This window comes from Heliangelus exortis, chromosome 3 (assembly GCF_036169615.1).
Source record: "Heliangelus exortis chromosome 3, bHelExo1.hap1, whole genome shotgun sequence".
NCBI lineage: Eukaryota > Metazoa > Chordata > Aves > Apodiformes > Trochilidae > Heliangelus > Heliangelus exortis.
Genome location: NC_092424.1, coordinates 107,217,086 through 107,229,775, shown reverse-complemented (window position 1 = coordinate 107,229,775; position 12,690 = coordinate 107,217,086). Strand labels below are relative to the sequence as shown.

Genomic DNA, 12,690 nt, shown 5'->3' with positions numbered 1-12,690 from the left:
CCCTTCCAAGCCCTCACACTGTGATTCTGTGTGACTTCTGATTCATTTTTCTCTTTAAAATCACTAATGCTATGTAGCCAAGTCACCACCTAGTGTTCTTTTGGTGAGTTTGAGCTACTCACATATTTGACCTTGCAACCATTTCGAGCATTTTTTTCACATGTTTGGCAGCTTCTCAAGGCACCTTTACCAGTGTTTCCACATCCCAGCAAAAGCACAGGTTTCCAAAACTGTAGGCTCTCTTCAGCTACCTCAGAGGAGGTTGGAGAGAGGAGGGAAACAGCCTCTTCTCCTTGGTGGCATGTGACAGGACCAGAGGAAATGGATGCAGGCTGCACCAGGGGAGGTTTAGGCTGGATATTGGGAAATATTTTTTCACTGAAAGGGTTGTCAAACATTGGAATAGTCTGCCCAGAGCAGTGGTGGTGCCCAACATCCCTGGAGGTATTTAAATGGTGTGTGGGCCTGGTCCTTAGGGACATGGTTTAGTGGTGATCTTACAGTGCTGCTCAAAGGTTGGACTGCATGAATTTAAGGTCTCTTCCAACCAAAGGCATTCTGTGATTTGATGATGATCAGACTGCTCTGCAGTGGTAAGTAGTGACAAAGTGGCACAGCCTTGCAGCATGATCAAGTTTAAAAAGGCCTCAGAGTCCTGCCAGAAGACATGCTGCAGTTCCACAGGAGTAGTTCAGTATCATATTTATGTGCTTTCTTCACTTAGATGTGATCTCCCAGGGAAAAAAGCAAAAAAGAAAAAAAAAAAAAGCAAACCAACACTGAACACTAGACAATGCAAGACAATGCATATTTTGCATCTTTATCTTGTACAGAATGATCCAAATAATAGTGCATGTGCTCTGCTGAATAAAAAACTGGCTGGAAGGCCAAGTCCAAAGATTTGTTCTGACTGGAGTTAAATCCAGCTGGAGGCCAGTTACAAGTGGTGTGCCCCAGGGCTGGGTACACTCCTCTTGAACATCTTTGTCACTGATTTGAATGAGGAGAGCACCCTAAGTAAATTTGCAGATGACACCCAGCTGGGTGGGAGTGTTGATGTGCCTGTAAGGAGGCTCTGCAGAGGGATCCAGACAGGTTTGGTGGATGGGCTGAGGCCAGCTACTTGAGTTTCAATAAGGCCAAATATTGGGTCCTGCACTTCGGCCACAACAACCCCCAGCAGTGCTACAGCCTTGGGGAGAGGTGTCTGGAGAGCTGCCCAGCAGAGAGGGACCTGGTGGTGCTGATTGAGAGCTGGTTGGACATGAGCCAGCAGTGTGCCCAGGGGGCCAAGAAGGACAACTCCATCTTGGACTGCCTAAAAACCAGTGTGTCCAGCAGGAGCAGGGAGGTGATCTGCACCTGTGCTCTGCCTTAGTCAGGCAGCAGCTCAGGTACTGTGTGCAGTTTGGGGCACTGCAGTGTAAGAAGGACATGGAGGTGCTGGAGAGAGTGCAGAGAAGGGAAACCAGGCTGGTTGTGGGTCTGGAGAACAGGTCTTGTGTGGAGAGGTTGAGGGAGCTGGGGCTGTTCAGATTGGAGAAGAAGAGGCTGAGGGGAGAGCTTGTTGCTCTCTATAATTACCTGGAAGGAGGTGGTAGTGACATGCTGACTTCTTCCCTCTGGTGACCACTGAGAGGACAAGGGGAACGGGGGTGAAGCTCCAGCAGGTGGATACACCATGTTAGATATTAGGATAAACCTCTTCACAGTGGTGAGGCATTGGGACTGGCTGCCCAGGGAGGTGGTGGGGGCACCATCCCTGGAAGTGTTCAAAAGGCAGGAAGGTGAAGAGCTCTGGTGGATGGTTCAGTGGTTGTAGGGTGGACGGTTGGACTCGGTGATCTTCGAGGTCTTTTCCAACCCTGATGTGTGATTCTAACCCTTGACACTGGCAGGCGCTGCATTCAGACCAGTGTCACACCCGCCAGGTCACAGGAGCCCTCCCTCTGATTGTACCCCCCACCCCAATGGGATGAACCGACTCCCTGGCAGTAAGGCCAGTCCGGGACAGACACTCTGCCCGTGTCTGAACCACCGGGCACCCGAGCTCCGTGGGACACCCCACACTCCCACACACGGACGCGGCCACTTTGGGCAGCACATGTCACACGCTGCGTGACCTCCGGAGCAGCGAATCCCCCCCTCCTCCTCCTCTCCGCCACAGCCGCTGAGGTGACGTCTCGCGCCGCCGCGGGAACAGCCCCCACCTCCTTGCCTCCTGGGAGCTGTAGTCCTCCCGCAGATACCGCCTGCTGGGTCATAGAGCTTAGGCGTGTGCGGATAGAGCGCCGCTGCACCCTCGCCTCTCCTTCCCAGCCGGGCAGTGCGGGGCCGGGCGGGGAGGCGGGGTTGGAGCCCGGCTCAGGCTGTATCCGGGTTAGGGGGTGTGTGCGCGGCAGCCGAGGCCGCGGGCAGCGCCTCACCGGAGTCGGTCTGAGCCGGCGGGCGGGCGGGTGAGGCTGCTGTGCGGGGCTGGGCGGAGAAGGGGCAGGAGGGCGGCTGGGAGAGGTGGGGAATAGCGGTGCGGGCGGGCCCGCGCGGGGCAGGGCGGGTCGGGTCGGGTCGGTGGTGCGGGGAGGTGATGGCGCTGGGGAAGCGGCGCGGGCGGGTGGGTTTGGCCGCGCTCTTCCCCCCCCTCCCCACCCCCTGCCATGGCCGCCCGGTGCCCATCTGCTGGAGGATCTCCCTCCCACAGCGTCTTCTCGGTCCGGAGAGGTTGGGGACAGGCGGCGTGCTTCCCCCAGCATCCCCGCGGGGCTGCGGCTGTAGCGTGACACCTGCCCCGGGGGGGCTCGGTCTGTGCGGGGCCGGGGAGGATGCGAGGAGGCAGGAGGGCGGGAGGATGGAGGGGTCCCGGGGCTCTTCTGCTGCCTGTCTGGGGGCTGCCCGGCGGTGAGGAGGTGGTGGGTGGGATCCGGGGGGGGGTGGGGCAGCTCGGTAGCCTGGGAGGGTCAGGGGGTGGCCGGAGTGCTGTGGCCAAGTGGTGTTTTGTTGCTATGGTTTCCCACAGGGAAATAGTGTGAGATTGACACTTCTTGTACCACAGGAATCGATCCAGATGGCCCTGGAGTCCCTCAGCTTGTGAGCACGGTGTCACCTCCCTTCTATGAGTGAGTACAGCCTGTGGGACAGGGTGGTGATGAACCAACAGTTCACAAGCAGCTGTCAGTCAGACAAGAGGCCATGGGCTTAAGCTCTGTCTGGGGAGGGTTTGGTTGGATATTAGGGATAAATTCTTTACAGAGAGGGTGATCAGACATTGGAATGGGCTGCCCAGGGAAGTAGTGAATTCTCCATCCCTGGAGGTTTTTAAAAAGAGACAGGATGTGGCACTCAGTGCCATGGGCTGGGAACCACAGTGGTAGTGGATCAAGGGTTGGACTTGATGGTCTCAGAGGTCCTTTCCAACCCGGATGATTCTGTGATTCCTTACTGCCAGGTTTCCCTGCAAGAGGCAGCTGCTTCATGAGGTTGAGGTGGAGTTTAGAGGAGAAACAGGGAGAGGAGAGAACAGGAACAGGTGGAGAACGTGGCTGGGGTGTCTCGTGAGTGCTCTCATACCAGGAGGCACATGTGTCTAATTAGCTTAATTGGTGCTTACAAATGATGAAATTCATGGAGTCCCTTCTCTTCTTCAAGGTAACCTGCTTCAGTGCTTAGCTATCACTTAGAATTTTTCCTTAAAGCTGACCTAAATCTCCTTTGTTGAAACTAAGCTGATTATTACTTTGCACTATCCAGAGTAGACCTGGAGAACTATATTCTATTGTCATCAGATTGATGACAATATTGTCATCTATTGATGAAAATATTCTCTTGTCATCAGAACAGTGGGTGTTTGCAAGTTGGCACTCAAAATCTTGTCCAGAGTGAACCCAATTCTCGTGTTTCTCTGAGCACTGTTAAGTGTTTCCATCATCCTTGGACTGTTGGACTCTTAAAACTTGGAACTAGGCACAGCACTCCAGTGGAGATGCAGTTAGCTCTGAGGAAGTGGGGTAATTACCTCTCTCCTTTGTGTGTGACATTATCTCATTCATCTTAAAAACATTCCAGAATGGTACTGACTTATTTGGCAACATTTTCATGTTACTGATCCACTCACTGTAAGACAGATCCCTTTTTGCTATACTGCTATTCAGAATTATTTCTGAAGAGGTATCCTTTTATTATTACTATATTTTTATTTATGTATTTTACAAAGTGTGTTATTTTGCACTTGTTACTAGTTTGAGAAGTTATCTTGATCATCATTACATAACTTTCTAATTTTAATGTCTGAAATTCACTCTTCCAATCCCCTTCCTCCAAGTTTGAGGTAATCTACAAATAATTAAATAAAATACCAAGTAGTGCCAGGCCCTGAGCATTGAGGTAAATCCCTCCAGTTTGACAGTTTGACTTTACTGTTTTTCATGTTTCCTATGAAAGCTGCAACTCATTCTGAGTTTTGCAGCTGCTCTAAATCCTATGGAGAATCTTAAACTTGGAAACCATCAATTCCTTTGATTTGGCTTCTGTGCACAGAGTAGGAATTGCTCACAGCTCAGAAACTGGAAATATCTGTAAAATCCTGACCTTCATGAAGGTTTGTTACCTTGCAAATGGCCTCTGTATGTCCCAGACACCCAATTACAGGTTACAGGGAATGATGATTGCTGGCAGTTTCCCATTTTCCTTCTTGAAGCTGTTTTACTGTGTAGAGAGAACTGAAAAGGTTTCTGTTGAGACAGCAGATAAATCATGTAACCAATTTTTCAAAAATAATGGAATGAAGGTTTCCTGTGGTTTTACTTCCTTTCCATAAAACAGTTAATTTCTACTTTGAAGGACACTCATAAAATAAGTATTCCTAAAGCAATATGCAAATTATAAAAATATCCCCACAATTACTGCAGATATTAAAAAATAAATTTAAAATGTATGTATATTTCTGTATGGATATTCAGATACATGAAAATACTCATAGTCAGCTGTCTCCTACCTTCATTCCTTGTACCCAACACACAGTATTGATCTACAGGGTGGTTTACAGACTTTCACAAAAAGGTGCTGAATCATTTAGGAAAGAAAAAAAAAATGACTACAATAGAGGATGTTGGAGGCTTTGAGTCTTTCATATGCTGTCATAGCACAGCTCCTGCCTGATATAGATGGGTCTGTCTCCCTCCTGTGTTCTAAGTTCTTTTAAATTATTTTCTCATTCATTTCCTCAGAAAAATTTGCTTTGATCCTAACTTTCTTCAAGATTGCATTTGATTTTTTAGAGAGCTGTCTGGAATAGGCATACAAATGCATTGTTCTCACCATCTCAATACAGAATCAGATTTATAGATAAAAATATCCCCTACAAGTATAATCATGCATTAATGTGTTATCTGATCACAAATGGTCCACAGAGCTGAAAGTGAGAGGTGATGTTCTGAAAAATTTAGATACTGAAGTAATTAAAAAATATTCTGAGAAGCAGCAGCCTTTCAGTTAGGATGAAGGGGATGGGTTTGGGGGTGAAAATGCAGCAGACTAAGCCTAACTAAACAGCAAAGTTTTTTTCTTTTAAGGTTGCATTTCAGTATGGAAACATCATGAACAAAGAAACCTAAGATTGGGGATCAAGTATGGAAACATCAGGAACAAAGAAACTTAGGGATGGGACCAACCCTAGAGAAACATTATGTGTAAATCGACTTCACTGGGAGGAAGAGTCCAGCACTGGCAGGATCACAAGCTAAATAATAGTACAGGTCTTGTCCTCCATCCTCTGCAATAACTTTTTTTCCTTTTTTTGTTCTGATTTCTTTAGATGCCTCCCTTAAAAAATCATGGAGCTAGGAAAGGCAAAGCTGCTGCGAACTGGCCTTAATGCCTTGTACCAAGCAATTCACCCCGTGCATGGTATTGCCTGGACAGATGGGAAGCAGGTGATCCTGACTGCTTTATACTATCATAATGGAGAACCAAAATTTGGTGACTCCAGTGTTGTTGGGCAGTTTGAACACGTCCATGGACTCTACTGGGGCCCGTGTCCCCGCGACGCCCCCGCCCTGCTCGCCGTCCAGCACAAGAAGCACATCACCATCTGGCAGCTCTGCTTCAGTGACACAGAAAGAAACAAGCTCTTGGTGTCTCAGATCTGTGACATCAGTGAGCCCTTTCCTGTGCTCCCCCAGGGCTGCGTGTGGCATCCGAAGAAGGAGATCTTGGCTGTGCTGACCACACGGGATGCTTCTGTCCTACACTCTGTTCACCTCAACAACTCCAGGATCAAAGCAGACATTAAGGGCAGTGGTCTCATCCACTGTGCTTGTTGGACAAAGGAAGGCAATCGTTTGGTGGTGGCAGTAGGCAGTGCCCTTCATTCTTACATTTGGGATGATGCTCAGAAAACCCTGAATCCTTGTACTTTTTGCCCAGTCTTTGATGTGGGGGGCTACATCTGTGCCGTGGAAGCCACCCTGGATTTCCAAGTTGCTGTTGCCACCGAGCTCCCTCTAGACAAGATCTGTGGCTTGAATGCTGGTGTTGCATTTGAAGTTCCAGCAAGCATTGAAACAGAGTCCTTGCCCTCACAGTCCAGCCTAGGTGGTGAGGAAGAGTATTCCATGGATGGGGGGAAGAAGAACCTGGACTCTGAGAAGCTCATGTCTGTTACATCTCCTGTGGATCTAACACACATCCTTGCTAGCAAGCAGGGTGCTGATATCAGTTCTCTTCTTCATCTGAGGCCCAAGGACTACCTAACAGGAAGTGGCCAAGATTCTTCACATCTCATCTTGGTGACTTTTGAAAGAAAGGTTACCTCTACCAAAAAAGTTAGCATCCCAGGCATTCTGGTTCCTGATATAATGGCATATGACCCCAAAACTCAAACTGTAACAGTTGCCTCCAATACTTGCAATGTTATTTTAGTCTATTCGCTGACTTCATCCAACTTACCCAATATTCAACAAATTCAGCTAGAGAAAAATGAGAAACCAAAGGGTTTGTGCTTCTTGACCACTAAATTGTTACTGATCCTGGTTGGAAAACAGAAGTTCACTGACCCTGCATTTCTTCCCTCTTCAAGATCAGACAAATACATGATAAGATTGATGATTAAGGAATTAACGTTTGATGTGGAGCCTTCACCATCTGCATCTGATAACGGGACCTCAAATTTAAACCTTTCCAAAATACTTCATGACCTCTCCCCAGATGCTCACTCTCTCAACCGTGGACTCTTGATACCAGATAGTGCTGCCATTCAGTCCCCTACAAGCAGAAGGAAGCTCATTGAAGAAATAAAGAGTCCTGTTTGTGAGCAGAACTTCTTGTTGAACGTGAGTGACCTCAAAGATAAAAAGATTTCCCTGGATTCTTCTCCCACTGTTGAGTCTCTGGGTGCAGAATCAGTCAGTCGGACTCTGCCACTGTCTGCCACATCACTGGACTGTTCCAATAAGCCAACATCTCCAAAAAGGCAGGTGGATGTAGCTTCCAAAATACCAAATTCTTACAAGAATAACCTGTTAAGCGAAAAGGAAGCGAATTATTTTTCAAAAAATGTAGAAAAACTGTCTGGTAACTTCACAGACTTACAGCATCGTCTGCATGAATTAACTGAGCTGCTGAAATCTGGCAAGAGAAATTTTCCAGTGTACCCATCTTCTCAGGAACCCTCTTTTATTAACATCACCTGCCAGGTAATCTTAATACTGGAAATCTTAGTGATGGAATCTGTTTATTATGGATTTCAAACACAAACTCTTATCAGATTATGGAGCGCTTGGTACATGTAAATTGGGTGTGTATAAATCATCTCACTGCATGCCTTGCTCTCCTAGGCAGCTTCTGGAGCTTTCTGTTTAGAAATGTAGATGAATGAAAATTTCCATGTATGGGGATTGGTAGCAATTGCCCATCCCGTGAGGACAGCTAAAATAATGGAGACTGAAATGAAAAAAAGAAAAGTGCTTTCTCTCAGAAATGGAAATGTTGCTAATTAGTATTAAGAGCACCTTCTGAGAAGGAAAGAGACCCTTGGGACACAGCAGATGATTCCATTAGCATACTTTAAAAATTGATTTAAAATAAAATTTCATGTGAAAGACACTTTCCTTGGCTGAAAGGTCAAATGTCATACTAGAAAGTGTAAGTTACCTGGTTACGAAAACATGGCACAAACCTACTAGGTCTCTCCTAGAATTCAGAGTAATAAACCTTAGCCAATATTAACTCATTTAAATTGCCACATTCCTCTCAATAAGCTCTTATTTTTTAGCTTTATTATTGCCAAAATTATTACTCTCAACTTCTGTAGTATTGAACTCTTAGGTCCTAGGTTGTATTCCCTCACTCTCTTCACTGTTTCTCTATGTAACCATTTAATAGTTGTAATAACCAATTTTTCTAGATCTGTTGAATCTTAATTACATATGGGGCATTACTCTAAAAAGTGAAAGTTTCCCTCAGCAGATCTGGTGCCTTTTTTATCTGAGGTGTTTGTTTAGAAGCCTACTTTAATTTGAGGTAGCACAACTTTTTGTTAGATTTTTATATTCAGCTCTGGTTTTACAGATTGAAACCACACTGGGTACTACATTGACTCCCTGTTTCAAGAGCTGGATTGGCTGCACTTGTGTGGGGATTCCTCACAAATTTAAGCAATGCTACACTTCTACCTGCAGATTTTGATCACTGGTAACTGTGGCAAGAAAAGTATTTGACTTTTGAATTGCCAGTGGCACTGGAAGGTTTGGCAGAAAAATCTGTGGTTTTAACTTTAATCAGAGTAAGTTTGATTCAGAAATGTTTAACAGGCAAAGAGGGATCCTCACTGCTTGTGTTGGGACTGGTGGTTTCTCTACAGCCCAAGTTGTTAACTGTATTTTGAAAAATGTTGAGAAAACCCAAAATGTCCCAGATAAGCTGTGTCTTGAGAGAGCAGAGTTTATTGGTGCTGGGGGCAAAGAGCACAAGTGCATCTCCTTGTGGATGAATGGGTCTGTCCAGAGCATGGAAAAGGAGTCAGAATTTACCATGTTTTTTTCTTGACTCAGAGATGTTATCAGGGCTTTCCTGGGAAGCAGGGTAGTTGTGTGCATTTTGTCCTACACAAAGGCAGTTTGTAGTTTTGGTAACAATGGATCTTGTGCCAATTTAAAAAATGCATTGCTCTGCCCTGCAGGGGATATTGGTTGAAGTTTTTTGGGGTTTTTTCTTGTATTTTAAGTCTTGGGATTGTGATGGTGAGAGGTGAGGCAGACAAGTCCTAAATTCATGGTCCTTGCCTCATCCCAGACATTTGTGGACAGGAGTTTTCACCTCTTCTTAATTTGTGGATAGAGTGAAGGGAATGTTAAACCTGAGGCTTTATCAGACTCCCAGCAAAATACCCCTCATAGGTAGCAGGAGGAGGGTCAGCTCTTGGTTTCTTCAGCAGCAGTGTATTTCTCTCCTGTTGTTCTGGCATGTACTGAATTCTGTCCACTACTTGCTGCTGTCAGTCTCAGATCATCTCTTTAGGAGCTGAGACTTGAAAGTATAAATCTGGCAAATGGGCCTGAATGAATGTAGCATTTGATTGTAAATGATGCAGTTGCAGGCATGTCTGTCATCCTGTTTTCATGAGTGCCATTATGACATCTCTGCTTAAATACACATCATGGTGTCTAATGATTCTTTCTTCAATTTACAGAAGCAGCTTTCCAGAAGTGATGCAGATGAAAGGAGAGCTGTCATCCTTTGTGGTGGTAAACTCCGTCTAAACGTAGTCCAGCAGATATTCAGTCTCTCTCTTGTAGAAATGCAGCATGGTATGTTGGAATTATCCAGGAATATAAACACTTTATACACATCTGACATTCTCAGTGAGCAGTAGTGATGTTTATAGTCCCATCTGAAAAAAAAAAACCAAAAACATAAGTAACATATTATCAATAAAAGTTTGTTCATTTGTTCTTCTCTGGGTTTTTTATAGAGAAGAACCTTTACATTATAAAAAAAAAAAAAACCCAAAAAAAAACCTAAGCAAACTTTTACATACTGATGCCCTCTTACCAAGTAGGTAGTTACACAGGAAGATTACTATCACCTAGCATTCTGGTTGTGTTTTCAACTGCTGTAGAGAAGTCTGAGTAATGAGGAGGTTAGAGTTAGTCTTCTCTCCTAGTAGCAAAATTGATCAGAAAAGCCCTTTTGCATAGTTGAGAACGAACCATTCTTTATTTTTGAGATGATACAACCTGCAGCTCCCTACTCTTACTTCTTTTTTTTTTCCCCCAGAAAAACCATCAACACACAAAAGCATTTAACTAGAAATTTAGGAGATATCTTTTATACCTTAAACATGCTTAGTTACCTCTTATATGTGTTCACAGGTACCTCTTGGATTGTTCTCACAGCAGACAGTGAGGGCTTTGTTCCTTTATCATTTACACCTGCACAGGAGGTCGTGGTGAGGGATGGCAGTGCAAGAGGCTACAGTGCCCGCTCTTCCAAAACTTTGGACATCATCAGTTCCACAGAAGGCTGCAGACCTGCTTCTTCTGAAAGTCTGGACATCACGAGTTCTTTGGAAGCCCCTGGGGACTGCTCCTCCAAGACTTTAGACAGCAGCAGTGCTTCAGAACAGCCCAGCAGTAACATGTAGTTGTTGACAGTCATTTTTATAATGGCTGCCTTACTATGGGAGGCTCTTGCTATGTAGGACTGCAAGTTCTAAACAACAGTCTGTCTCAAATCTCTGTTGGATTTCCATAATTTTTTTGTTGCATATCACTGTATTTATTTGACCCTTGGAAATGGTAACTTTTTTTTTAAAACTGAGCAGTTTTTTAAATATGCCTCTTGCAGTATGAACCAGGTCTTCCTATCACTGGCTGAAAACAAGTGTTCTTGCAAGCTTCTAAGCTGAAGTTTCCATCTTGGTCTTTAATATGCTGGTGGTTTTAGATGGTAGTAAACTTGCATAATAAAGAAGTCCTTGAAGACACTGCATTGTCCCTTCTTTCTACACTTCTGTCAAAGACTGAAATACTGCATACTCCATTATTTAGAAGCAGTGTCTGTGCAAGTGCTCATGATTTTGTGCTGGTGTTACTAAGGGTGTGAGCTACAATCTTCTCATGACTTCATATACCCTTAGGTATATGGATTTTGGGAGAAAGGAGCTGAGACTTGAGCTTTCCAAAGTGGGGAAATCCACCCCTTCCCCTAAGAGACCATTCCAATGTCTGACTGTCCTCAAAGGGAAATATTTTCCTCTTGTGTTCAAACAGAATCTCCCTGGAGCAGCTTGTGCCCATTGCCCCTTTTCTATGTGACTCCTTGTCAATAGGGAGTCTCCATCTTCTTTGCAGCCTCCCTTTAAGCACTGGAACATTGTAATAAGGTCTCCCCTAAGCCTCTTCTCAAGGTTTTCTCAGCCCCAGTCTTATGTGGTGGGTTGAGCCCAGATGGCAGCTGAGCCCCCACCCAGTCCCTCTCTCACTTTCCTGTGCAGGGAAAGGGAGAAAATTGGAAGTGCAAATCAAGAACAACTCGTGGATTGAGATAAGAACAGTTTAAAGGTAAAGCAGCAGCTGTGTGTGCAAGTGAAGCCAAGCAAATTTATTCAGTACATCCCAGTGCAAGCAGATGGTCAGCATCTTGTGGGAAGACTAAGCTGCATCACATGTAAGTGTGCTGGAAAAATGAGTGGCATGGCCCTCATGTTTTCCCCTAATCTCACAACTTTTACATCCCTCTGGTCAGCTGGGGTCAGCAGTCCCATCTCTGCCTCCTCCCAGCTCCTTGGGCACCTCCAGCCTACCCACTGGTGGGCCAGAGCATGAAGAGGGGACAGTCCTGTCACCCTCTGAGCATTGCCCAGCAGCAGCCAAATCATCTCTGTGGTGTCAACACTGTTATGGGCCCTCCTCCAAAGGAGGGCAACCGGGCTGGTGAAGGGACTCGAGCACAGGCCCTATGAGGAGAGGCTGAGGGAGCTGGGGGTGTTCAGCCTGGAGAAGAGGAGGCTCAGGGGAGACCTCATCACTCTCCACAACTCCCTGAAAGGAGGTTGTAGCGAGGTGGGAGTTGGTCTCTTTTCCCAGACGACTTTCAACAAGACAAGAGGACACAGTCTTAAGTTGTGCCAGGGGAGATTTAGGTTAGATATTAGAAAGAATTTCTTTACGGAGAGGGTGATCAGACATTGGAATGGGCTGCCCAGGGAAGGGGTGGATTCTCCATCCCTGGAGATATTTCAAAAGAGCCTGGATGTGGCACTCAGTGCCATGGGCTGGCAACCGCACCAGTGGGTCAAGGGTTGGACCCTTGGATCTCTGAGGTCCCTTCCAACCCGGCTAATTCTATGATTCTATGATTCTATGAATCTAAAGTGCCACACAGGCTGCTGTGGAGAAAAATAATTCCATCCCAGCCAGACCCAGAACAAGTGACTTTAGTTACACCACAATAACAAAACACCTGCTAGGCAATATTTCTAAACATTTCTTGTCTTCATATTTAATTTTTTCCCTATTACCTCTGAAACAAGACTGTTATGTGACCAACAGTTCCTTCAATATGTCTCTTTTGGTTTGCATGTCCAATACTGAACAGGCAGAAGAAGACTACAATAACTCATCACCTTGAGAACATCCAGTCTAAAGGCAGATGGAGGAAAATGTTTCATGGGCTTTTGTATAGAGAGAGAAAATGCAA

General features: G+C 45.6%; 1 protein-coding gene across 3 annotated transcripts; it reads left to right on the top strand.

The window, feature by feature from the left end:
* The first annotated feature begins 2,255 nt into the window (after window positions 1-2,255).
* LOC139795270 (WD repeat and coiled-coil-containing protein-like) lies at window positions 2,256-10,975 on the top strand. Of its 3 annotated transcripts, XM_071742045.1 has the most exons (5): window positions 2,257-2,456; window positions 3,050-3,113; window positions 5,807-7,685; window positions 9,680-9,797; window positions 10,362-10,975. In XM_071742045.1, exons 3-5 carry the CDS (start codon window positions 5,826-5,828, stop codon window positions 10,631-10,633), a joined length of 2,250 nt encoding a protein of 749 aa, XP_071598146.1. In that variant the 5' UTR covers window positions 2,257-2,456; window positions 3,050-3,113; window positions 5,807-5,825; the 3' UTR covers window positions 10,634-10,975. The 3 variants fall into 3 exon arrangements, with proteins under 3 accessions (XP_071598147.1, XP_071598146.1, XP_071598148.1); XM_071742046.1 differs by lacking the exon at window positions 3,050-3,113 and having other exon boundaries at window positions 2,256-2,456; XM_071742047.1 differs by lacking the exons at window positions 2,257-2,456; window positions 3,050-3,113 and adding an exon at window positions 3,556-3,642.
* Window positions 10,976-12,690: the final 1,715 nt, after the last annotated feature.

What these genes read in the sequence shown, in the direction of transcription:
- LOC139795270 (XM_071742046.1), top strand. Translation starts at nt 5,826, where the DNA reads ATGGAGCTAGGAAAGGCAAAGCTGCTGCGAACTGGCCTTAATGCCTTG. An exon ending in TTATTAACATCACCTGCCAG is followed by an intron (nt 7,686 to 9,679) that starts GTAATCTTAATA and finishes TTCAATTTACAG; the next exon opens with AAGCAGCTTTCCAGAAGTGA. An exon ending in TCTTGTAGAAATGCAGCATG is followed by an intron (nt 9,798 to 10,361) that starts GTATGTTGGAAT and finishes ATGTGTTCACAG; the next exon opens with GTACCTCTTGGATTGTTCTC.